The following is a 27304-nucleotide window of genomic DNA, read 5'->3' on the forward strand; positions in this document are numbered from 1 at the left end:
TTTCCACCAGCATAAAACCTGCAATCCCAAACACTAATGCAGCTAGTTTTCCACTGAATCCTTGGAGGAAAGACCGGACCCATCTTGCCAGCACCGGACCCTTTTCTCTACAGAATCATCTCTACTTCACAGAACATCTGTTACTCCAGGAGGACTTATTTGGACTGCTTCCAACCCTGACAACAGGGTGTCAGGTCTTATGTCTGACTCTCTCAGGGTTTTCTAGGACTTTTGTTTGGTTTTTGTACTACTGCATTTGTATTTTTTTTATATTCCTAGTAAACAACTGTTATTCTTATTCCCATATTTTTGCCTGAAAGCTCCTAATTGCAAAATTGCAATAATTTGGAGGGAGGGGTTTTTTACATTCTCCATTCCAAGGGAAACTCCAGTTTTTCCTGACAGATAGCTGTCTTTCCAAACCAAGACATTCAGGAATCTCTTTGGCTCTACACCAACACAGTTTTGAAGGAGTCTTGCTTGAGTTGTGCCAAACTGACCCTCAGTAGAAATGAAGCACTAAAGCATGTTATAGCCCCTGGCAGGGGGAAGAATGCTTTCAGTGGTGTCAAGAGTGCATCCATTGATGCCTACACAGCTATGGATGTAGTGTCCTCTATGTAACATGCCAAATCCCCTTTCTGCTGGTGAGATCCCTGACCCCAGTAACTGCTCAGAGTATTTAAATACAACCTATCTGCTTGGCACATTGTGGCTGCCACAGTAATGCTCTGTGATGCTTTAAGAGCCAGTTAACCTGACAAATTCTCTGGGACAACAGCATTAGAATCTCTTTAGCTGCACATAAACAAGGGAAACCAAGGAAGCAATAATTGTGTTCTTCTGGACAACCATACTGTCTCCTGTGGAGATGTTCAAAGTTTATGGAAATCAAGAGCTCAAGCACACAGTATAAATCAGACAGACTTGTTAAATTTTGTTCAGACTTGAATTTGGCTGAGGATGCGTAGTTGGGCCTTAAAGTTTAGACTCTCGAATCTGCATTTATGCAGATAAATAAACTCAAAAATGCAGCAGGCCTACTCCTCTCTAAGTGATTATATGATTTGGAGCGTTAAATGTTCACTGTCCCCCTGCAAGTATCTTTTCCAGGCAACAAGTAGGAACATGAATAGGGAACTGCAGAAAGATGAAAAACTATCCAAGGGAAATATACTTTTTCTGGTGGAGTCCTGTTAAGGGATCTTAATTGTAAATGAAAATTGCTTTCCTGCTAGTTTATACATGGCTTTCTAAGACTTCTCACTTTGGAGCACTGTGCTGCTTGTAGCACTTTTATCCCTTAACTTCTGTACAGGGTCTCAGAGCCCTTTCTGAAGAAAGCCCTGTCAGTCCTGTCCTGCCAGACAGACACAGCTCACTAGTTCTGCTGCTGATATATTGCATGTTTCAATGCAGGTGAACTCCAGAACTGGTTTCAGAGTACATGAAAGCGACTTCCATGTACCTGAAGTAGGAAAGATTATCAACTTATGTTCGTGGTTCAATATAGTAGTAAGTATAAATCTTACCAGCAGTGCAAAACACTCTTTTTTCTTTTATCTAAATAGTTTATATATATGAAAGTCAGTTCTAGAGACTAACCCAGCACATCTCAAAGACATTTCATTTTCCCTAGTCCTCCAATGCTCTAAATTATTTAAGCCCTTTACCATCCCAGTGTTCCAGCAGCTACAATAGAGCCTTTCCTGAGATGACCCCTGGTTCTGAGAGTTGGAGCTGTCCTCCAGCATCTTAAGCAGCTGTTTGCTTTGAACTAGTAATCACTGTGAAATAGCAGCACGAGGGAGGGTTGCTATACTTTGTGTTACTCTGGATTTTATTATGTCTAATTAAGAGAAATATTATGAGGTGTCTTTAAACTTTTATTTAGAAACCCTATTCAGCATTTCAATGTACTTACATCTTAAAGCCGTGGTAATAAAAAATAATCTGTTGCATTTCTTGATGACACAGAGTGAAAATTAGCTACTAAATGCAGTCAGTGTCAGAGGAAGCAGTATGAAATGGAAATGTGCATAGTAGGGGTTTCCTTTGGCAAAAAAAAAAGTAAGCTTTCTGGCAACTTGGCTGGAATTTGTAGGGCAACTGCCTAATTCCTTCATAAGCTTTTGTTTGCTAATGTACCAGTTCTGTACCAATTAACCAGAGTGGAGGAGGAGGTTTGAGAAACAGAATAGAATCAAAGCCAATTAGGACATTACCTGAAGTTGCTGCCTTATCACACTGGACGTGTAACACTTTAGATTATTTTTAGCCCAGTATCTATTTTTGGTATTACATATAATAAACCCAGCAGTTTTTAAAAACAGTATACCATAACCTGAGTATCCAAGACATTTTGGTTTAGCTGAATTATGGAAGATGCTGTTTGTGTCAACCGACATGCGAAATGACAACATGGAGGCAAGAGGTCTGCAGTGCAAGAGCTTCTCCCCCAAAAGAGAGCAAGCCTGTTTATTTCTTTAATTTTATACATTTGTGGGTCTGGTTGTGGAGTGGCTGCTGGGGTTACTACCCCTTCACCCCACTGGCCAGACCAGCTGTCAATCAACATTATTTTCAGGCTAGAAAATATGTAAACAAAAGACAGTGAACAGAAACAAGAAGGTTTGTTTATGTTCCAAGGCATGAGAAACTGAAAAACTGACTACTAATATTGTGCAGAAACTAAAAAACTGACTCCATCTTATGAACAAAGCAGAAGGCTTTAGAAAAACTCAGAAAAACCAGGGAGACAGCTGTTAAAATCACTCTCTTTTATTCTTGAGGCAATACTGTAAACAAGTGTGTCGGCACAGAGACGTGAGATGCCTCTCTCTGCTTCTCACTCACAGGAGTGTCTAGAAGCTGTTTTTAAGACAGGAGCCTCCGTTAGTGCAGTACTCATGTACACAAGGGCTTATTTCAGAGACATGGGAGTTTCCCAGAGTACAGACTGGCAGTTCAGTCTGCACACATGTCCCTGAACTCTGGTTTCATTAGAGAAAATCAGCATGTCTTTTCCTTTCTTCCTTGTCCTTTCAGACAGTCCTATGGAAGCTGAGCAAGTACCCATGCATCTTTGACAGAAAAAACAAGATCCTTGTTCATAGTAGAGAATGCAGGGCTCTGTACAAGATGTCCACTGTAAGTGCAGCCAATTTTTGTTACCAATTAGAAGAGATAAACACACTGCTAAGAGACTATTACTTCAATCCTCAGATACCCTTTATATGGATCCCTGAGGCATGGAATTTTTGTCTCAGAAGACAGTGCCTTCTGCAAGACAAATGGAAAAATTTAAAATCCTCCTCAAACCAAGATTTCAGGAAGATGTTAAAGGTAAGATACTAAACTGTAGTACTTATTAGCTCCAAGTATCTTGCTGCAGTGTTCCTTGATTTTCAGTGTTACTGAATATTGATAGAAGGCTTTCAGTATCCTCTGAGCATACAACAAAAGAACTGCTCATCAAATTATTACAAAACATGTTCCATAGATGGTGTAGAATAAATCTGGAGAGCAATATTTTACATCCTTATTCCAGGCAGCTTTGTTGGCCTAAGTTAAATGCAAGTGGCAGTGCTATTTACTGTCAGGTTGCTTTGGGGAAATGGAATAGATTTTCTCAGTTGTCAAAGTCTAGTACTGTTGCTGCTGGACCGACTTTTGAGACTTTATATTAGTACATTTAAACCCCAGCATGTGGGGAACCAGCCTGAGGGGTCAGCAAGCAACACAGCCACGACATGACATTTCTCTCATGGAGATGCTGTCTGAAGGGAAAGGAAGGATATTGCTGGCCAGGGAGATGGGCATCTGATTACAATGCTGCTGTCTCCACATGACTTTAATCTGTGGCTTGCACACTAATTCAAAGGTAGTGGCAGTTGCATTTCCCATAGGAATCGTGATGCTGGCCCTGCCCTGCAAAAGCCATTAGCTGGCTGACGTGGGAACAAGACACCAGCCCAGAGCAGAGTTCAGCTCAGGGACCACGTGCCCCACCTGTCACTAACTCAAAGTCTGGCACTGATAGTGGAGAGTTAAAATAATAATTTCTGTTTAAGCTAACTGCGGGTAGTTGGGGGAAGGTAGAAGACGCACAACCTGAACTTTACACAGCTGGCCTTGGAACAAACGTCAGCTTCTGCAACCAGCTTCATACTATTGTTTTAATCGAATCAAGTGTGACTCCAGCCCAGGAGATAATTGAGAAGAATTGTTTTAACCAAATCAAGTACAACTCAGGGTAAAGCGTAGGTATGATTTAAGATAGTAACTAAGAAATAGGATAACCAGTATCTAGGGGTGGAGGTTAGTTAACATATGTATAATTTGAAACTATAAAAATCACAAATCGACTCTGTATTCTTGGGCACAAAATTTGGGCATTTCATGCCCCTGTGTCCCGCGCACTCAAATAAAGAACCGCATATGATCGCCTTCGTGTGGTTATATGTTTTCCTATGCTAAAATTTTTGGCGACCCAGGTGGGACCTTGTGGGCGCAGCCAGGACCCCGCGACCCGATCACGCTCCAGCCGGCACCGGGTGATTTCTCGGGGAGCCATTCTTGTGGCGACCCTCCCCGCTCACAACGACCCCTGGTGAGAGGTAAGGTTCTTCATTCTCTGGTCTGGGGGCCTGCCATTAAGACTCAGCGAAAGCTACGCTTGGTTGGGCAAAAGGAATTCCTGGTGGTATTGCCTAGGCAGCCCTCTGTCAGACATCGCGAAAGCATTGCAGGATCGGCATCTGTGGTTTTTATGTATCTGTAATATGGAGAAACTAAAAGGGTTAAAAGAAGTTTTGGGCAACAATAATGCCTCTATACCAAGTTCTTCTCCTTTGGGTTGTTTGTTGGCACATTGGAAAGAGGGGAATTTCGGTCAGGAATTACAAAAAGATAAATTGATTGAGTATTGTAATGTGAGCTGGCCAAAATATGCTCTGCCTGAAAACCAGAGGTGGCCACAGAACGGGTCTTTAGATGTAAAGGTTATTATGCAACTTAGATCGCTTTGTACACAAGATGGAATGGTAGAACAAATCCCATACCTTGATTCATTTCTATGCTTGCTCAAAAAACCAGTTTGGTGGGTTGGCAGCAAAATGGAAGCAGTAAAAATTGAACATCATAGGTGCTTGGCATGCGCCCAAAATAAAAATTGTATGCAGCATGCAATTTTAAGTGAAACTTTGGGGGGAGGAAGAGATGAACTGGAACCTGATTTATTAGTAGCCCCCATGGCCCCTGCATCCACCACAGCCCCCTCGACACCGAGTTCTATCTCGCTCACCCTGACCCCACCTGAATCTCTTACACCCCCCTTGCTCACGCCAGCACAATATGTTTCCCCCCCACCTTTGTCTGCTGAAGGTAATTATCCTCCTCTGCCTGTGCCTGCCTCTCCTCCGCCTGCTCAGGCGCCTGCCCCTCCTCTGCCTGCTCAGAGAACCCCCCCCTTCTCCACATATACCTGCTCAAAGCTATCCTGCCCCCCACCGAGGCCTGCTGATAGATTTATTCCTCCTCCAACACCGGTTCAAGGGTACCCTCCACTCCCACCTACACCTCCTTTGCCAGCTCCTGTCCCGTCGGCCCCCCTGTACCCTCCCCTGCCAGATTCGCCTGTCCAGGATGTGATTGTGAGGTGGAAGCAAAGGGAGGATGCAGAGAAGACAGAATGGAAAGTAGTGACAGTGAAGAGGAAGAATTAGATGCCCCAGTAGCTCACCGAACACAAGGAAAAATGGCCCCGGCGTGGCCTAAGGCAGGAAAGGGTATATTAAAATCAGGCAAACAAAAGAGAACAATTATTGCACCACTAAGGCAAGGGGTGGGAACTAATGGACCTGTCTTTGTAAAGGTACCCTTTTCACCTGCTGATTTAGTTATATGGAAACAATCAGCTGGAACATATAGAGAAAACCCAGATAAGGTAGCTCGTGTGGTTAAGATGATAATGAAAACTCAGAACCCTGATTAGGAAGATATCCAGGTGATATTAGACACTCTGATGGATGAGACAGAAAGGGACATGGTACTTCGGGCAGCGAGAGAAAGAGCTAGAGAAGACATACGAAATGGTTTAGTGACAGAGACACTGGATTACAATTTTCCCACTGCAGACCCAGAGTGGGATGCTAACGACCCATCTGGAGTAGATATGCTAAGGCTAAAGAGATATTAGGAGTGGATTTCAATCGGTGTTCAACAGGCAATACCTAAGAGTATGAACTGGTCTAAGTTGTATGAAATTGGACAGGAAAAGAAAGAATCTCCCACTGCCTTTCTAGAAAGACTTAAGGAAGCAGCTAGAAGATATACTGATCTTCAGGTAGACAGTGAGCAAGGAAGAACTCAGCTCGCCTTTATTTTTCTGGGTCAAGCACAGGAAGATATTAGGAAAAAGCTACAGAAACTGGAAGGTGAGGAGTTAAGAAACTTGGATAAACTCTTAGAGGTTGCCTAGAAAGTTTATAATAACAGGGACAGAGAAGTTGCCAAGAAACAGGAACAAAGCCTTTTAGCATTTTTAGAGAGACAGGGGTGAGGACGTAGTAGAGGAGGTCGTGGCAGTAATAGAGGTGGCTTTGGCAGAGGTTCTGATCGTGGGGGGCTAGGTCTGAACCAGTGTCCGTATTGTCGAATGGAGGGACACTGGAAAAGGGAGTGTCCGAGTTGGTTTAGCCAGAATGGTCAGCCTCAGTTAGACAGCATGTTTAATCAGAGTGGTGAGCCTCAGTTAGATGGTGTAGCCAGTCATGGTCTTAGATGAGAGGGAGCCAGGATCAAGGGAGCCCATGGTGACTTTGCATTTAGAAGGAAAAGACATAGATTTTCTCATTGACACGGGGGCCACACATTCTGTACTAAATTACCTTGAGGGGCAAGTCAGGAACAAGTCAGCAGCAGTCATTGGAGCCACAGGGAAGGAAGAGATACGGCCATTCCTGCAACCCCTAGAATTGAGCTTTGAAGATAAGATCTTGACCCATGAATTCTTATATATGCCAGATTGCCCAACTCCGCTCTTAGGGCGCGATCTACTGGCAGCACTGGAGGCAGTAATTACTTTTGAGAATGGTGAACTCGTAATGAAAATACCTGAGTCTAAGACAGGAAAGATTTTGATGATAAAAGAAAAACCAATTTCTAATATTCCTAAGGAAGTAGAGGATGGAGTAATTCCCTCTGTATGGGAAACCGATGTACCTGGAAAATCTAAGCACAACCGGTACATGTAGAGTTAAAAGAAGGAGCAAAGGCTGTACGAATCAAACAGTACCCTATAAAACCAGAAGCACGACAGGGAATAGCAAAGACCATTGATAAATTCTTAAAATATTGAATTCTAGAGGAATGTGAATCAGAATACAACACCCCAATATTCCCAATAAAGAAACCCAAGAGTGAGTATAGACTTGTACAGGATTTAAGAGGCATAAATGAAATAACCAAAGACATTCATCCAGTAGTTGCCAATCCCTATACATTGTTAGCATCCGTAAAAGAGATATATAAATGGTTTACTGTAATTGACTTAAAAGATGCCTTCTTCTGCATACCCCTTGACCAAGAAAGTAGGAAACTATTTGCCTTTGAGTAGGAACATCCAGAAAGTGGAAGAAAAACTCAGCTCACCTGGACCCGACTTCCGATGGGGTACCCGAACTCACCCACTTTATTTGGGAGTCAACTGGCAAAGGAACTGGAAATCTGGACCAGAGAAGGGCAAGTACCGAGAGACCAATATCTATTACTCCAGTATGTAGATGACATTTTGATTGCAACAGAAGAAGAAATGACCTCCATAAAGGTAACCATTGAGATTTTAAATTCATTAGGAATGGGAGGGTATAAGGTGTCCAGAGAAAAGGCACAAATTGCCCAACAGACTGTGATTTACCTGAGATGTGAAATCTCACAAGGGCAGAGAAAACTGGGTACTAATCGTATTCAAGCTATCTGTGCTATTCCAGAGCCCCAGAATCTACACGAGCTGCGGATCTTCCTTGGAATGACTGGGTAGTGTCGCCTGTGGATCATGGACTATGGACTGATTGCAAAACCCTTGTATGAGGCTCAGAAGACGCAGCCATTCACCTGGGGCAAACCACAGAAAGAGGCCTTCCAGAAGTTAAAGGAAGCATTGACAACTGCTCCTGCTTTGGGGGTTACCTGATCTGTCTAAAGACTTTCAGCTGCATGTGCATGAAAGGCAGCGACTGGCACTGGGAGTCCTGACCCAACGACTGGGAAGCTGGAAAAGGCCGGTGGGTTACTTTTCCAAACAACTCGACAACGTAAGTGCCGGATGGCCTTCATGTCTGCGGGCAGTGGCAGCTACCGTGCTGCTGATACAGGAAGCCAGGGAGCTCACGATGGGAAGACACATACATGTCTATGTGCCACACATGGTAACTACGGTCCTGGAACAAAAGGGGGGCCATTGGCTCTCTCCAAGCCGGATGATGAAATTTCAGGTAACCCTGACTGAGCAGAATGACGTTGCACTAAAAACAACTAACCTCTTGAATCCAGCTCTATTTCTAGGTGCCACAGCTGAGGAAGGTCCATTAGAGCATGACTGTCTAGAAGTAATCGAGCACACCTATTCAGCAAGAACAGATTTGAAGGACGTCCCCCTAGAGCAACCAGAGTGGGAACTCTTTACAGATGGAAGCAGCTTCATGGAAAATGGAACCAGATACGCGGGATATGCGGTAACTACAATTGATGTAGTAATAGAGGCAAAAGCACTGCCACCTAATACATCTGCACAAAGGGCAGAACTAATCGCATTAACCAGAACACTAGAGCTGAGTGAGGGGAAGACAGTAAATATACGGACTGACTCCAAATATGCCTTCCGAGTAGTACATGTACACAGAGCTTTATGGAAAGAAAGAGGACTGCTGTCCTCCCAAGGGACAAATATTAAACATCAAGATGCGGTCCTACAACTGATAGATGCAGTACAAAAACCTGAACAAGTAGCAATCATGCACTGCAAAGCACATCAATCAGGCAACTCCAAAATTTGTGAAGGAAATCGAAGAGCAGATTGGGCAGCCTGTCAGGTAGTGCGAGAAGTGCAGAAAACAATAGCATTGATACCATCAAGACTTAATATCTCTCAATTTAATTTGCCTCCTAAGCCAAAATATACAATAGAAGACGACAAACTAGCACAACTGCTGAAGGCACAGAAGAACGCAGAAGGGTGGTGTGTAACCACACAAGGGCAAATAGTGGTACCTCCTTTGGTAATGAGAGAAATTTTACAGGTAAAACATGAGTGTCACTGGGGTGCAGAGGCGTTGGTAAAGTAGTTGAGACAATACCTAATCTCAGTACAGATGCAAACAATGGCCAAGTCAGTAATGTCTAAATGTAAAATCTGCCTGAAAAACAACCCGGTAGCTAGACGACAGGCACAGTTAGGCAGAATTCGGATGGGAATAGAACCAGGAGACTATTGGCAAGTGGATTTTGCAGAATTGCCAAGAACTCGGGGATACAAATACCTGTTAGTAGGGGTTGACACGTTTTCTGGATGGCCAGAAGCCCTTCCCTGTCGCACAAACCAAGCAAAGGAAACAGTTAAGTGGTTATTACAGGAGATCATTCCCAGGTTTGGGGTGCCCCTAGGGATATCATCAGACAGAGGCCCACACTTCATAGCCACCGTGGTACAAGGGGTGAGCAAGTTATTGAGAATATCTTAGGACCTCCACACACCATGGAGACCCCAGTCAAGTGGGCAAGTAGAGAGAAAGAACCAGACACTGAAGGGGCAGATCAGTAAAATATGCCAGGAAGCCAAACTGCAGTGGCCACAGGCTTTACCAATAGCATTGCGGAGAATTCAGATAAAGCCTAGGAGTGGGATGTCAGTTAGTCCTTATGAGATATTGTATGGGAAACCATATGAATCTCCTAACCCCAATCCCAATGTTCATGTCACAGGGAAACAAGATGTGTATAATTATGTTCTGTCCCTCAGGAAAACTCTAGCTCAGCTTGGAAGTGTCCTCGTGTGGAATAGACCACTGGCCCTAGAGAATCCAGTCCACAATATCGAACCAGGAGATGAAGTATACATCAAAACCTGGAACAAGGAACCACTAAAAGAAAAGTAGACTAGTCCCCATCAGGTACTGCTAACCACCTTTACAGCAGTCAAAGTGGCTGGAGTGGAACCCTGGATACACTACATGCGCGTGAAGAAGGTCCCTCGTGGAGTCCAATCGTGGGCTGTAGAAACTATAGGACCGACAAAGCTGAGGCTAAAACGTCTGTAACTGCTCAAATGGTCTCGGTAATTGTGCTCATGCTCCTCTTGTGGGTAATGTTAATTTCATGGATACTAATGTCACCAGTGGGGATTGCTGTTGCTTTGGGATATGGAATACAGAAGGGTCAACTAACCATTCTTCATTCTAGAATGAAGAGAGAGGTACAAGCAAAGACACAAGTAATAGACATTTCTAATGAAATTCGGGATGAGAATGTAATGATTGGATTGGTCAGAAACTTTGCCAAAATGCACAATACCAGCAGAATAACGGCCTGTCTGCCAATACCGAAGGCAGCAGGGGACCCAGTAAGCCAGAGAATAATAACGTCAAAATTACCTGAAATAAGAGGGAACAAAACAATCAAATGTAAACAAGTACCAGAGTCAAGGGTAGTAGTCAAAGAGTACTGGAAGATAACAGTGTTCCTATATGCAACCTATGAGAAAATCAGACTGCACTCTTAGTAATGGCAAATTAGGACAAATCATAGGGTGGTGGGTTAAGGACCAAGACCTTGCAAAATGGCAATGTTAGTTTCTACACTATCAAAAGATCAGGGACAACGCTACAGAGTGCATTGTGGTATAGAAATGTGAAGAAAAAGATTAGAAAGGACTGGAACCCTGGGACAGTGCATGGTCTATGAGTATCCTCCAGAAATTCCAATATATGACAAGCACACCCTGGTGCATTAAATAGAAAGGCTCTGAAAATGAGACAGATCCCACAGTGACGAGTACTGGTACTAGCAGTCAGAAAGAGGCAAATAAGGTAAGTTGGTGGGTATGTAATAAAATTTATGATTGCACCTCTGATAATCTAGAAATAAAACAGTAGTCACCATTGGCAGTAGCCTTACGAATCGGTTGTGCCTGCAGGAAAATTAGACACAAACAAGGCAAAATAGATTCCAAGATTATAGTAGGATGTAGCAGGAGTACAATTTGAAGTCCAGGACCGTTTGTATGGGCAATGAGTGATGGCACATGGAGAACACACTTGCCTATGGACGGGGAGGTTAGAGAAATCACCCTGGGCCTTCCCACTTTATGTCCAATTTGGAAGAAATCCCCATTTAACGAGAGCAGTGAGCCCTTGCAAATAAAAGCAAGACGAGATGTCTCAGAGGACAAGAACCCAGATGACACTTGGCGGGAACCCTCTAGTGGAGTAAAGATTGGGTGGGCCCTGGAATCCTTGTTTAGTCCCGTTGCAAATTACCGAAATAGAGAAATGCTATATAGACTCACAGGTCAGGTAGATAGATTAGCAAGAATCACATGAGAGGGATTTAGGGAACTCAACATGCAATTACAGGCCACCACCAAAATGACTCTGCAAAATCGTTTAGCTTTAGATATGTTACTTTTGAAAGAACACGGAGTGTGTGGATATTTAAAGGGACAAATTGACCATTGCTGCATCCACGTCCCAAATGTAACTGCAGATGTAGAACATGACATCAGCCAGTTAAAACAAATAGAGCATGAGGCACAAAAGGAACAAAGAGATTTAGCTACCAGCTAGTTAAGTAAAATCTTTAAAAGATTAGGATAGAATGTGAGTTCATGAATAAAGTCTATCCTTGAAAATCTGATAATTTTCCTAATTATATTTTTAGCAATTTAGTTAGTTTACAGAATCCTGAAGAGAGAGATACAGAAAAAGGCATCTTGGAACAGGACCATTATGAAGGCATTGGCATGGAATCCATATCCAGCGCCTTCGATCCGCAACAACATCCCGGACAAAGCCCATGACAACCGAAGATTTGAAAAAGAACATCCAGTATAAACTTTGAAGCCAAATAGACTGTATTAAGTGAAAGCATTTACACTTAGTATATTAGAGTGAAAATACTTTCAAAGGGGAGAATGATAGTGGAGAGTTAAAATAATAATTTCTGTTTAAGCTAACTGCGGGTAGTTGGGGGAAGGTAGAAGACGCACAACCTGAACTTTACACAGCTGGCCTTGGAACAAACGTCAGCTTCTGCAACCAGCTTCATACTATTGTTTTAATCAAATCAAGTATAACTCAGGGTAAAGCGTAGGTATGATTTAAGATAGTAACTAAGAAATAGGATAACCAGTATCTAGGGGTAGAGGTTAGTTAACATATGTATAATTTGAAACTATAAAAATCACAAATCAACTCTGTATTCTTGGGCACAAGATTTGGGCATTCCATGCCCCTGTGTCCCGCGCGCTCAAATAAAGAACCGCATATGATCGCCTTCGTGTGGTTATATGTTTTCCTACGCTGACAGCACCACACCTATGCCACAGGAATCATGGACCTTGGTGCCCTATTATGCAGTTCTGGTGCTTTCCAAGTGAGCTTTCTTGCCAACTGGAGCTGTCAAAGCTTTTCTTTCCCATTTAATTAGAAGATTCACAATGGCTCCCAGAGCTACCTTTCCTTCCTGCTTCCTCACTACACCAGCTGAGAGAGGCATTTATTTACAGAGGCAGTGAGGGTGTGCTCTGTACTGTCCTCTAGATTTTGAGTCTCCACTGACTGTATAAGCTGTGATAAACAGCTGCCCTTAGCTCAAATCAGCCTTTGGGCACACCTCTTGTGAGCACTGCCTTTCACACTGCATCACTGTTGGAGTCTATGTTTTTATGGATCCTCTGCACAAAGTGAGAAGTGCAAGAGTTGAATTAAAACCTTTAGAAAAATTAGAATATATAAAGCCACACATACATAAAGTAGAGATTTAAGCTTCAGCTTTAAGAAAACATACTCCAAGTGCCTAATTGCTAGTGTAAAAGTTCAAAGCTTCAGGCTTAGTGGTATAGTTTAGACATAACAAAAATAGAGTAGAGTACTGTTTATAATTTTTAGTATAAACTTTATGCAAATAAGATAACATTTTTACATACACTAAGATAATTTTTACGCATAAGATAAAATTTTTACGTTAGCAAGATATAGTTTTTGCATTAATAGATATGCTATATGCCTAAGTTTTTGATACTGCTTTTCTTAGTTTTTCGTAGTTTTACCAACTTTGAGAATTGAACTTAGATTGAGTAGTGTGTAAATAAAGGTATGAATATGCATTTGTAACATACGAATAAAAAGCCTCTAAGTTGGAAGTAGACGGATCAATCGATCAATCCGATCTATCAATCCAACCTCCACCTTCCGCAGCCTGAGGAAAGAGCCCTGCCAGGGAGCTGAAACAAGATTCTCAAAGTACTATCTGTTGTAGTCTTTGTTGCTTAGGATCAGAGCCCCGAAGTCCCCTTCCCTCTCCCCTTGCGGCGCTTGCCGCCAGAACTCTGTTCAGAGCTGCCAAAGACTCTGCGCAAATTCAAGACCCCGAAACCCCTTCCTGCCACTGCGACCCTGCAGCCAAGAACTCTGTTTAGAGTTGAAAATCTCAAAACCCCTTCCTACCACAAAAGCTAAAATGTTATGTTAAATTCCATGTTTAAACTACTGTTTATTCTAGTGTTTCATTTTTCTAAAACTTTATGCTCATACCCAATTGTAAGACTGCTCATTTAGAACTCTTTCAACTTCAAACATATGCATTTATGTAATAAAAACTTTGCATAATTTTTTAAAATGTTCTTAAACCTTTAAGATCTATTAACCTGTAAAAACAGCCTGAAACACATCACAATATTATTTATCCAGCAGCAGCCTGAAAGATAGAACTGCACTGTTAGTGTCCCATAGCATTTACAGCCTGGTGCAGCATTTACAACTTGGTGCTTCATTTCTGCATTTTTCAGCAGGTAAAGGATGTGAATGTGGTTTGTGTTGCAGATACAAACTACCCAAAAGCAAAACATAAAAAAGAAACCTTCAATGTAGCATTGACCTGCCCCCTTCATAGCTGTGTCCTGTTAGAAAGTTTTTCAGATAATGCTGAGAACTTGGCATGTGGCACTCTCATCGTGGCCCTAGAAAGAAAAGATCTGCAGGTACTGCACATACAGACATGGGTATCATGCAAGAAAGAAATGTCTTAATTTGACTCATCTCAAGTTTTGTTATTAGACACCAGCCTGATTTATTTTAAATTTTGCTCTTCTGACAAACATATTTCAGTACACACATCTGATTTAAAAAACCCACAGCTCTCAAAGTGAGATTCATATAATTTCATGTTTTAATTTTGATTTATTCAGTCAGGGTACAGTTTTTCCTCATGAAAACTAAGGTTTTAATTAGTGCCACTACAAATGCACAGCACTCTTGAAGGGATAAAACAGAGGGAATTAGTGCTTCTTGTTACTCCTACTCTTCATCTGCATTAGCAGTAGTTAACAATGGGCTGCTGCTTCATTCAGTTCCAGATCCTACTAGGAAAATTATGCCAGTCAATAGTGCCAGAAGGAAACTCTCTCAAAGGAACTGCAATACTTGATGAGATTAAACAAATTACGTTGATTTGGAGAAGCCCAGGGGTTAGCAAAGGCATCACACTAGTTGTGCCTAAAAAGCTTAATCCCCATCCAGGTCCACAGGTGAAAGAACACAAACTGGCACTGTAACAGGAAGGAGGAGGCTGTAGAAACACAGGCTGGTTGTGCTGATGCAGCTCTGGGGGAAGGTTTCGTCTACGCTGGCGGAGTAGAACAGGCCTGCCAGGGACAGGAGGGGAACGAGCACAGTCAGCGTGGGCAGGGAGGGCAGCAGCTCTGCTCTGGCCATCAGGCCCCGTTACCGCCGTGCCCGGCGGCTCCTCAGGGCTGCTCCAAGCCCTCGGCCGGCGGCTTCTTATGCGTCATCCTGGCAGCCTCCGGAACCATGTTCGGGATGCCGTCGATGATGGGGTACGCGATGCCCAGCTCCTGGTTAATGAGCTCGTTCGTAGCTTCTTCGTACCTGGCGAGCCAAGTCGGGGAAGGGGGAGAAGCATCCAAGCAAAAACATGAGGAGCAGTGACTAACCTGGGTTTGCCCAGGGCTCGGGCGCTGCTCCCCCGCCCCATCCTCACCTCAGCGGCCGCTTGGAGAGCGGGCACACCAGGAAGCTCAGCAGCGATGGCTCCGGCGGCTGCGGCCGCGCTGATCCTGAGGCCGATCCCTGCTCCCGCTCCTGCTGCCGGTGGCTGTGCCGGCCGTGCGCGAGGCCGCCCGGGGCCGCCCGCAGCAGCAGGGCCGGGCCACGCAGCATGGCCGCCGCTTCCGCCGCCCACAGCCCGCCCCGCGCCACGCCCGCCCCGCCTCGGGGGCCTTGGGGCTCTGTGCGTGTCTCTGAATAGATCAAGGTTATCTTAAGTCAAGATGGTTCTCGGTGTAAGATCTTTGGGCAGTTTCAAGATTAATCAGGAAGAAAGAAGACCTAGTCAGTGGAACAGGCAGCAGCCAGCATTCCGTAGCCAAGGACATCTGGGAACTGAAAAGCCTTAAGGATGCAGTAAATCAAGATGTTGATGTATGTCTGTATATACATTGCTAACTTGGCAAAATACTCAAGGTCCACGTGTCCTGTAACTCATCTGTGTTCATTATAATGCTACAAATCACGCCCACAGGGCAAAGAGACCCCTGCTTGGGTGAAGACCCTAACTGTTGTTAAAAATGAGATGCTTGACACGGCCGATATATCAAGAAGCAATTCAATTTAATAATTAATTAATTAGCATGGTAAAGTATTAGCAAAGACAGCGTGCTGGGTACAGTGGTAGGGGTTTTCCCTTCCGACTGCACACCGATTGCTGGACTTGCTGGTATTTTATTGGCTATATTCATATATATTCGTAAGCTTTCTTTAGCAGTTTCCATTTCTAGTTTTAACGTCACAATTCAATACTTAACAGCAACAACTATGGAGTTGGTCTTGTATAATTCTATAGGCTATTGTGATCTATTTCGATATTTCAATATTCTAGGATGTACATCCAGGATATGTCTCCCAGATGGTGGGGTCCAGTTTCCAGATGTGGGGGTCCAGTTTCTATTTTCCAGGTCCATCAATCTTCAATAGTGATTTTTCAGTTTCCCTCTTCAGGAGCCATAAATCAGTGAGCTGAAATCATTCTTTTGTGTCCAGGATGTTTTCCCACCTTCTGTGAAAGGCCTGGGCCCCCTTCTTATTTCCTTCTTTTGTCTAAAAGCCTTTTTACATTCTTAAACTACAGTTAAAAATTCTTTAATACAGAGCAAGCTTCTAAAGTTATAATTAAAAGACACTTAATACAGAATAGCTTGAGACTTATAATAGGTAATTGCAAGCAAAAGATTTTTTCAAAAACTTCCTTCCATGCTTTCCTCGGTTGTTTATTAGAACTCATCTTTATAATTGTCCCATGGCTGTGTTCCACAACTACAATTACATAGATTTTCTTCATTTCCCTGACACGAAACACAACTTTGTATTTCACACCGTGAGGGTGTGTGGAAGTTAGCTGGGGTTACGTAACTTGTTTGGAAATTACTAACCAAGCATAACAGACTTGGACAGTTACTAACTCTGAATTTCTGTGTATAAATAATGCCTCAAAAAGTCTGCTGGGGTGTACTTGATTTGTGGAATACCATCCTGTACCCAGGTTGGCACAACCGTGAAATAAATAAATAAATAATCAGCCTCTCTCTCTCTCGTGTGTAATTATTGGCTTGTTGCACACCAGGTAAGAAATCTGATTTTATGGGCAACATGCGTGTCTCTATCTACGGGTGTCTCCGGCCTTGCAGGTGTCTTTTGTGGGTGAGATGGGGGTGGACGAAAGTGCGTTGTCCCAGGAGCTCTTCAGCATTGCAGCCAGGACCCTCTGCCAGCCTGGCACCAGCGCCTTCTGCCACTTTGCCTCCGGCCTTGTGTGGTTCCCTGGACAGGTAAGGCAGCCCTGCAGGGGTGGATGGGGGCCCCATCCATGGGAAAAGGCAGTCATGGCTTTCTGGTGTGCTTGTTCCTAATCAGGCCTTGAGCTGTGAGGATAAGGACACCTCCCTCTTGAGCGGGACACTGTGTGGAATGGCTCTGTTTAACCAGTGCATTCTGAGAATACACAAGACAGAGAGTCAAACAGACTTGATTAGCAGAGCTGGTTTGATAACCAAGATGCCATGGCAGGAACAAACAGAACTGTGAAAATTACAGGAGATGGGATTACACCTGCTTACGGGAAGAGAGAAGATTCAATCAACTTCTGCAAGCAAAGAATTGTTGTAAAATGCATGAGTTTTCTGTGTGATTTTTAACCTGATTATTGTAGTAGAAATCATTAACCTGTTTGAAATAGTATATAAGCTTTTGGGAAACCTGAGTAAAATCAAATTCTGATCACCGAATCAGTCTTCCCGTCTCTCATCAATCGCCAATAGTGCATGGTGCCCTTCCCCTTCCCCAGGGCTCTCTACAAAAAGCTACTGGACCTGGCCCCCACCCTGGAGGACCTGGAGGATCTGCTGCCAGCCATGGGCCGGTATGAGCCAGGCATGGCCCAAGCTTTGGCTGGGTCCCTTGCCTTGACCATGCACAGGGAGATCCCAGACGCTGAATTCAGAGCCCCCGTGACATCTACATTTGCTGTTGTAAAGCTGCTAGAAGCCACAGATTTACAAGGAGGTCCTTGTCCAGGGCATGGATGTTGCTCTCAGAGGCTGGCATTGCCAAAACAAAAGGCCAAGCCTCATGGGTTAGAAGGTGTCAGATCTCTGCTCCAAAAGAGTTCAAGTCCACACTATGAATATAATAGTTCAAAACACTTCCAGCTGTAGTTTGGACTTGAAAGAACTAATGACCCAATTATTAATGTGGAGTGGGGTTTTTTTTTCTGATTTACTAATTATCAGTTTCCACAATATTGCGTTGCTCAAGTACAGCATTACGAAATGCTGTAGTTGTGCCAATTCTGAGAACCCTTGTGCAGAGTTTCCATGCACTGAGAGAGGAGATATCAGGGAGACATAGAGGGAGAGGTGCTACTGCCACCAACATAATGTTTCTAGACCCCTGAAGCCCAGTCTTCCAGGCAAATGATATGAACAACCAAGAAGATGATGGAAAACTTTTTTTACTGGAGGCATTTGTCCTCAGCTTATGTCAGCAGCATGATGAAATTTCAGGGCCAAATATCATGGTTCTGAGTCAGTGTAGATGTTGTGTACATGTATGCATTTAAATACTGCTCGTCTGTTGCCATGAATTTTCCTGGTTTGCTAAGCGTTCATATTAAAGGAGAAACGTGCAGTTTCTCACGCTGGTGAATTGTAAACACAGGACCATGTTTTGTAAATATTGGCAATGTTATGAATACTTTCTCCAAGAGAAGGGGAGGCTGAATGACAGCCTCCTGGACCAATGTGACAGGAGAGGTGGCGATACCCTTCTCCAATCCATGGTCACCTTGACACAGATATATAATGGAAAAATAAACTAAGGGCAGGGTCTTCTGCCCTGCTGCTGTTGTTGCACCCAGATCTGCGTCCCCAGTCTGTGTTCCTGGTTGGGCCTCCACGGTGATAACTGGCGCCCAACGTGGTCAAGTTGCAAGCTAGTGAGGAAAGAAAAAAGAAGAAAGAAAAAAAAAAATCTGCCTTCTACAGCTGCAAAAAGAAGAAACCCACGATGTTCTCAGAGGAACGATTGATGATGGAACTGCTCCATTCCTTTTTGTTGTCCTGTGACGCTGACTTAACCAGGAAACACGTGAGAGAACTGCTTAGCTGGGGAAAGAAACTTGGAATTTTTTATACTGCTGAAAAGGCACTTTATATTGGCCCATGGAGAACCCTGGGAAAAAGCCTTTTCTCTGCCGTCCTTGACGGAAACTCTAAGGCAGGCACTCTTTTACGGGCATGGACAACAGTCTTCCCACTTTTAAAAGAGGCTGGGGAGGACTTTGAAGTTGATTCTGGGCTTTCGACAGGAAGCAGGACTGGCTCCCCTGTGAGCTCCGTCGCTTCTGACGAGGATTGCTCTGATGCAGGGTTAGAGCCGATGCAGGAGACCCCCACCCCCATGTCGGGGGTTGGGCGCGCCCAGCGGGGTTTTTGGAAGGGCGGGGAAGCTTTTTTCGGTCCGCTCCCCGCGCGGTTTGCCGGGCGGGGAGCTGGGGTGCCGAGGGGGCGGAGCGCTCGGCATCGGGTCCCACGCCGAGCGCGGGGGATCGCCCGCGCCGCCCCGGGCCGCCGTGCCGCGGCGACCCCCCCACTGCCCGCCACCGCTGCGGGGTCCGCCCTGCAGCTGCCGCGCGGAGCCGCGCCGCCTCGGGCCCCCTGCGGGGAGCCGGGGGGGCCGCCGTGTGCGCCGCCCCCGGCGCTGCCGGCGCCGCCCCCTGCCGCCGCCTCCCCGGCCCGCCCCGCCCCGCCGCGACCTGCTCCGCGCAGGATTCGGCAGGCGAGCCCGGCGGGGACGGCCCCTCCTTGCCCCGTCCCCCCGCCGCGCCAAATGCTGTGCGCGGGGTCGCCGCCGCCGGCGGTCTGTGCGGTGCCCGCAGCGGAGCCGCCGCCGCCGCCCACCGCGCCGCGCCCCGCCCCACGCGTCCGGTGCCGGTCCGGCGCCGCGGGGGGAGGGCTGGCCGCAACGCTGCCCGCTGCTGCGGGGCCACCCGCGCTGGACAGCCCCCCCGCGCCGCCGCGCGGCCCCGCCGCATGCCCCCTCCGTTCAGAGGGGACGGGGCCGAGCGCTGGAGCCGCAGAGCTGCTGCCGGCTCTGGCCCCGGCCACCGACCCATCGGCTGATGGAACAGGAGCTGAAAGCTGTGGCCCGTCGGCCACGCCTCCCTGCCCAGCGCGACAATCGCCCCCCCGCTCAGAGAGGAGTCTGAGCGAGTCACTGTCCCCCGCCCGCCCCCCCTACGGGGCCGGGTCGGCTGTGGGAGATGATAACGGGGCAAAAGCGTTGTCTGATGTGCACGCTTTCCCTGTCGTGAAATCGGATGAGGTTTTTAGTCTTGTATCCCAGCCAAACCAGGCTGCTGAGATAACGGAGCTGCTGCCTGAAGATGCAGCTTTGCCCAAGCCAGTTCAGGGACCTGTGGTTTTGGTTCCACAGCATCATAGCCATGATGACCCATCATGGGCAGTCCCGCTTCCCTTATCAAGGGACGTGGCAGAAGATAATATAAGCTTCACTGAGGCAATTCAATGGATCAGTGCAGAATTTGAGAATCTGATCTTTCCTTATGTAATAAGAGGTCTTGCAACAATGATGCTTGAACCTCAACAGGTTTTTACCTTTGAAAGAAATTGGAAATTCCTAGCTGGACAAATGGCTGTCGAAAATAGCCACCTGCCTCGAGACGATCCCTTGTTTGGGGTCGGAGTTGACCTACTTATGGGGAGGAGTCAATATGCTTGCCCTGATGTGCAAGCTGGCCTTTCTTTCATTGTTTTAGATTCGTGCAGATACATAGGGATATCTGCATTGATAAAAACCAAGTTATCCTTCTCCCCAAAGGAAGACTTCTTAGACATAGCACAGAAGCCAGAGGAAGCTTTTCCTAAATTTATAGTGCGTCTGATGGATTTTTTAGAGATGAGAGTCCAGGATAGCACTATAAGAATGATAATTTTGGAGCAATTAGCAAGAAGCCATGCTAATTCTGCTTGCCAGAGGCTCCTGGAAACCATTCCAGAGACTTCTACTGTCCTGGAGATGGTCCAGACCTGTGCAGTTCTAAACACCTGTGATTCTATGGTGATGACCCCAACGGCTGCTTCACAGCCAGCTGAACAGAGGCAGAATGCTGGACATGAGACACAGGCAGATATTCAGCCTAGTGGAGAACAGGAAAAGGAGGCACAGAAAGTGACTCCCTTGTTTTTCTGCGCACAAGGTGTGGGTCCAGACCATACTGCAGAAACATGCGAGGCAGTGGGTCATGCTGAGCCCACGCCAAGCCCGAAAACTCGGAGGCGAAGAAAAAGACGAAGACGTCAGGGGGACGAAACAGTTTCCCAAGCTCTAGAACAAGAGCAAAATTCTCTGGCTGGTGTACAGCCAGCATCTCAAGTGTAGGAAGTGTTGATGTTGCCACATAGCTATGGTCAGTTTTCCTTGGACCTTGCAGTGGGTTTCTACGTCCACATCCTATGTTGCATGCATTCTTTGAGAAAAAGTCAATTGCTCAATTTGTGTTTTCTAAGTTCTCTATCCTCAGGTTCTGGGATCTTTGCCATGGAGGTGGCCGCTGAAAGTCTGCTGAGCTGCCTCAGGTGCATTGGACTGATCCTGTTTGATCCTGAAACCTTGTGCACCCTGTGCCACCCCGGTGCCACCCATCACAGAAGCCTCTTCGAGATCTGATTGACATGGACACGGACTGGCATCCTCTCCTTTCCTATATGGCCTCCATAGAGACTTTGGATCCTGTGGAGCTGCTGGACAAGGACAGACTGAAGCAGTGTGATGCTGAGAGCCAGCGGACTGTTAATCATGGACTTAGAGGAATTGTTTGCTATGGCTCAGTTTTATGTATGGTAGCCATTGTGACCTCTGTGGGGAAAGTGCATGTTGTTTGGGGGTTGTGGTTTTGGGACAGAACTTTTGGGGTTCAGAATTTTGAATTGAGTGATTAATTTTTCTTGGAATGCTCCTGCCTTTTGCACCGTATATTCCCTTGTATCTTATAAAAATTTAAAAATATGAGGGTGTTGGTTGAATTATGTTAGACTATGCTCGAGATATTTTGAGCAGGTTATTGCAAGGGGTTCAGGGTGAAACCCTGGGTAGCAAAGGCAGAATCAGACCAACATGTAGCCCTCACACCGTCACCTAAATGAAGGTCGGTGAACTTTATACAGGTTTTTTTTTCTCTCTTTTTTCCTGTCATAGAATTGTTCATTTTTCTTTTTTTGTTTTCTTTTTAATATACTTAAAAGGGTGAGATGTTGCCATGAATTTTCCTGGTTTGCTAAGCGTTCATATTAAAGGAGAAACGTGCAGTTTCTCACGCTGGTGAATTGTAAACACAGGACCATGTTTTGTAAATATTGGCAATGTTATGAATACTTTCTCCAAGAGAAGGGGAGGCTGAATGACAGCCTCCTGGACCAATGTGACAGGAGAGGTGGCGATACCCTTCTCCAATCCATGGTCACCTTGACACAGATATATAATGGAAAAATAAACTAAGGGCAGGGTCTTCTGCCCTGCTGCTGTTGTTGCACCCAGATCTGCGTCCCCAGTCTGTGTTCCTGGTTGGGCCTCCACGGTGATACTCGTCAAAGGATGTTTTTAGCAGAATTTGAAAGTGCACTGAATGGTCCCATTTCTTCTCTCTTTAATCCCTTTTGTGTTTGGACAGGAGTCTTTGGAGAATTTTGAATGAAGAAAGTGGTAGCTTGGACTTGGACTTCACAGTAAGACATCCCACATAGGTACTCGGGCAAGACAGTGCCCCAGTGCAAATGACACAACTTGTCTGTAAACTCAAACTAGTGAGATGAGTGCCATGTCAGGCCCTTCAGGAAGAATTAGAGAAGTAGCACATATATATCTGTCATATATAGATATAGCAGCCCATGTTCTAATTTATTTGCATAGATAATGGAAGGAGGAGATTCCACAGATGTTGTTGAACTTAAAGAAAATGGTGCCAACATTCCTGTCACTAAGGATAAGAGGTCAGTTGTATTTTTCTATTTCTTAATCCTGTCTTGTTACAAATATATGAAATAACATGTCTGTACCCATCCCCATACACTGTTAAAAAATACTGACTTCTGTATTGTGCCATTGGTCTTGGTACGATAGGACCTTTCAGTTCCTGCTGTACTTGCTGCACACGTGTGTTGGGGGATAGATTTGTTTCCTTTTTTTTTTTACTTATAGAATTTTTTCTCCATAAGTTGCTAGGAGACTTAGTACTAGGTGCTTGTGGGTGCTTGACCAAAACAAAGAAGCAGCCAAAGGAGATTGTAGCACCGGGCTACACCTATTGTTTTGGGGTCTCTGGGAGTTTCTCTCAGAGGGGGGAGATAATGTGAGTTTTGGGGGAGGCAAAGGACAGAGCTGAGGGCAGCTTGTGTCTCTCGCTCTTGGCATCAGAGAGGATGGTCGGGCTGCTGCTTGCTGCGGGAAGAGTTCACAGTCATCACTCCGTCCTGTCCTGGGAAATCTACCATCATCTGCTCCGGTGCCCAGGAATTCTGAGCTCGACTCCTCCTGCCCTGCCCCACCGCCGCCGCTTCTTTGGCACTGCTTTGAGGCTTTCTGCTACTCTGTGGCCCCGCACCGCCCCTGCTCTGTCGGGACATCCCTGCCATTCCAGCTACCACCGACAGAGCTTCTGATCTCATCCACCAGCCTGGGACTTTGCACCGTTCCAGCTTGGTGCTCTCAGAGTCTCGCAGGGGCACCGAGATCAAACTGCCCCGGGCTTTGTGAAAGAAAGCCCTCGAGGTTCCTGGTTCTGTTTATTATTAATGATGTAGTTGTTGTTTGTTTGCTTTTTCATACATACCAGTAAAGAACTGTTATTCCTATCCCCATACCTCTGCCTGAAAGCCCCTTTAATTTTCTAAATTATAATAATTTGGAGGGAGAGGATTTGAGTTCTCCATCTCTAGGGAGGTCCTGTCCCCTTCCTAGCAGATACCTGTCTTTCAAACCAAGAGAATGTGCCAAACACTGGCAGTTTGTGCAAGCAGTGGATGACATGGGGATCCTTGGACATCCTGGTATCTGTATACGCAGACACCTGGCATTAGCAGGAAAATTCCTAACAAATGTAAAAAAAATCTTGAACAGTATTTTCAGGCAAATACAGATGATTTTTCTGGGAAACCCAGCTATAGGTACTCCTCCACAAAGGCTTTTTTAGAGCAAAATGTTTCCTGCTTAGTTACGTATCTTGTACATCAAGGAAAAGGAACAATCTATCAATAAGGCTTTGTGTCAATATTAATCTTGGCACAGAGGAGAGAGGGAAGGTTTGTGTACTGAATTATGCAAATGATCTGATTTCTTGGGTTGAAAAATGTAACCACAAATGTGTATTCTATTTTCATCTGTTGAAACCAATTGGGATATATTGTTCTTTATTTCTTGTAACTCTAGGGAGGGAAGGGGGTGGATGCCTTCTGTTAATTGGACAACTGATAACACCAGATAAGGCAGTGCCTTCTTATCTCTTCCTCCACCCATCCTCCTCCGAGGGACATCACCTGTGAATGGGCCATTTAAGGCCTCTCACAAGACTGATAGCATTACTTCATTCTATTGTGAGATGCTCCACTCAGTGGCAGGAGCCAAAGCCTTTCCACCAGCATAAAAGGAAGGAGGGTCCTGATAATTATAGTCCAGTTAGCCTGACCTCAGTCCCTGGTAAGGTTATGGAGCAGTTTATATTGAGTATTATCATGCAGCACTTACAGGATGGCCAGGGTATCAGACCCAGCCAGCATGGGTTTAGGAGGGGTAGGTCATGTTTGACCAACCTGATCTCCTTTTATGACCAAGTAACCTGCCTGGTGGATGCAGGAAAGGCTGTGGATGTTGTCTATTTGGACTTCAGCAAGGCCTTTGACACTGTCTCCCACAGCATACTCCTGGAAAAGCTGGCAGCCCACGGCTTGGACAGGAGCACTCCTTGCTGGGTTAGGAACTTGCTGGATGGCAGAGCCAAGAGAGTGGTGGTGAACGGTGCTGCATCCAGTTGGCAGCCAGTGACCAGTGGTGTCCCTCAGGGGTCTGTGCTGGGGCCTGTTTTATTCAATATCTTCATTGATGACATGGATGAGGGGATTGAGTCTTTCATTAGTAAATTTGCAGATGACACTAAGGTGGGAGCATGTGTCAATCTGTTGGAAGGTAGGAGGGCTCTGCAGAGAGACCTGGAACGGTTGGATGGATGGGCAGAGTCCAGTGGGATGAAGTTTAATAAGTTCAAGTGCCAAGTCCTGAATTTTGGCCACAAAACCCCCCTGCAGCGCTATAGGCTGAGGACGGTGTGGCTGGACAGTGCCCAGGCAGAGAAGGACCTGGAAGTACTGGTCAACAGCCGGCTAAACATGAGCCAGCAGTGTGCCCTGGTGGCCAAGAATGGCCTCCTGGCCTGTATCAGGAACAGTGTGGCCAGCAGGAGCAGGGAGGTCATTCTTCCCTTGTACACAGCACTGGTGAGGCCGCACCTTGAGTACTGTGTCCAGTTCTGGGCCCCTCAGTTTAAGAAGGACATTGAGATGCTTGAGTGCATCCAGAGGAGAGCAATGAAGCTGGTGAGGGGCTTGGAACACAAGCCTTATGAGGAACAGCTGAGGGAGCTGGGGTTGTTTAGCCTGGAGGAAAGGAGACTCAGAGGTGACCTTTTCGCTCTCTACAACTTCCTGAAAGGTGGTTGTAGTCAGGTGGGGGTCGGTCTCTTTCTCCGGGCAACAACTGACAGAACGAGAGGACGCAGTCTCAAGCTGCGTCAAGGGAAATATAAGTTGGATATTAGGAAGAAGTTTTTCACAGAGAGAGTAATAAAGTACTGGAATAGCCTGCCTGGGGAGGTGGTGGAGTCGCCATCCCTGGATGTGTTTAAAAAAAGACTGGATGTGGCACTCAGTGCCACGGTTTAGTTGAGGTGTTAGGGCATGCGTTGGACTCGATGATCCTGAAGGTCTCTTCCAACCTACTAATTCTGTGATTCTATGAAAACCTGCAATCCCAAACACTAATTCAGCCGATTTTCTGCTGAATTCTCGGAGGAAGACTGGACCCATCTCGCCAGCACTGGACCCTTTTTTCTACAGGATCATCTCTACTCCACAGAACAACACCTGTTACTCCAGGAAGACTTATTTGGACTGCTTCCAACACCCTGACAACAGGGTGTCAGGTTGTATCTCTGACTCTGTCAGGGTTTCCTAGGACTTTTGTTTGTTTGCTTGTTTGTTTTTTGTACTACTGCATTTGTATTTTTCCTTTTTTTTAATATTCCTAGTAAACAACTGTTATTCCTATTCCCATATTTTTGCCTGAAAGCTCCTAATTGCAAAATTGTAATAACTTGGAGGGAGGGGGTTTTTTACATTCTCCATTCCAAAGGAAACTCCAGTTTTCCCTGACAGATACCTGTCTTTCCAAACCAAGCCACCTGAGGACCCATAGGGAACCATGAAAGGGCTATTTAAGAAGTTTGAAGTACATTGTACTTGTACAGTCAACACCATTTACATTGAGTTGATTGTACAAGTACAATGTCACTATACAAATCCCCATCTGAAGTAGAGAGAAGAGTGAAACTTTTGATTAGCAGCTGTGCAAATACCAATTTCGATTTCAGGGAAATTCTTGGCTATTCAAGGGGAGTTAGGTCTTCTAAGTTCCATCTTTTATAGTAATCAGGTGTCTGATAGGGTTTCATAGGACCGTTCACATGAAGTACAAAGAGTTACCAAAATGAATCCATTCTGGCCAGCATTCTCTTTTATTTGTGAAGATGCTCCCAGCTTATTCAGTGAATAAGGAATTGCCAGTGACCACTGGTCTCAGTGAAGACTGAGTCTGTACAACACATATGAAATAAGGTCATATGGAATAAAGGAATAAATTATAAAGTTCTCTCCTTTTAGAAAAACACCGCCAATGCTCATTTGGTATCTGTTGCAGGAAAGAATATGTTGATTTGTATGTGAATTATGTGTTCAATAAATCAGTACAGAAGCCATTTGAGGACTTTATGCAAGGGTTCTTAAGAGGCTGCCCAGCTAGAAACTGGAAGATGTTTTTCCCTGAAGAGCTGCAGGTTCTTCTCCAGGGATACACAACATTTGACTGGCATCTGCTGGAAAAGTGCCAAGGTCGTTGTACGGGTATAAAGTCTCTAAAAGGTCTTACAGCATTTTAGTATCTAAATAGAGTAATTTATTTACAAAGCATGTATCTGAAGGTACGAGAGTTCTAAGAGCGGTCTTACAATACAATCAATTATAAACATAAACAAGCAAAGTCTAAATAAAACAATAACCAAAGCATAGAAATCTTAACAAACAAAACTCTAATGAAACAGCAAACAAAGCATAGAATTCCTAACAAGCAAAACTAGTAAGACTATAAGCAAAGCATAAGTCTGACATCACAGCCTCTAG

General features: G+C 45.2%; 1 protein-coding gene across 1 annotated transcript; it reads right to left on the bottom strand.

Annotated features, from left to right (window-relative positions):
* Positions 1 to 14424: 14424 nt before the first annotated feature.
* Positions 14425 to 15486, bottom strand: LOC134563421 (phosphatidylinositol N-acetylglucosaminyltransferase subunit Y-like). The gene is given in 3 exon segments (XM_063421333.1): positions 14425 to 14813; positions 14815 to 15161; positions 15274 to 15486. Coding segments are annotated over 2 exon segments (228 nt in total). The 5' UTR covers positions 14988 to 15161; positions 15274 to 15486; the 3' UTR covers positions 14425 to 14758.
* Between the last annotated feature and the right edge of the window lie 11818 nt (positions 15487 to 27304).

This window comes from Prinia subflava, chromosome W (assembly GCF_021018805.1).
Source record: "Prinia subflava isolate CZ2003 ecotype Zambia chromosome W, Cam_Psub_1.2, whole genome shotgun sequence".
Lineage (NCBI taxonomy): Eukaryota > Metazoa > Chordata > Aves > Passeriformes > Cisticolidae > Prinia > Prinia subflava.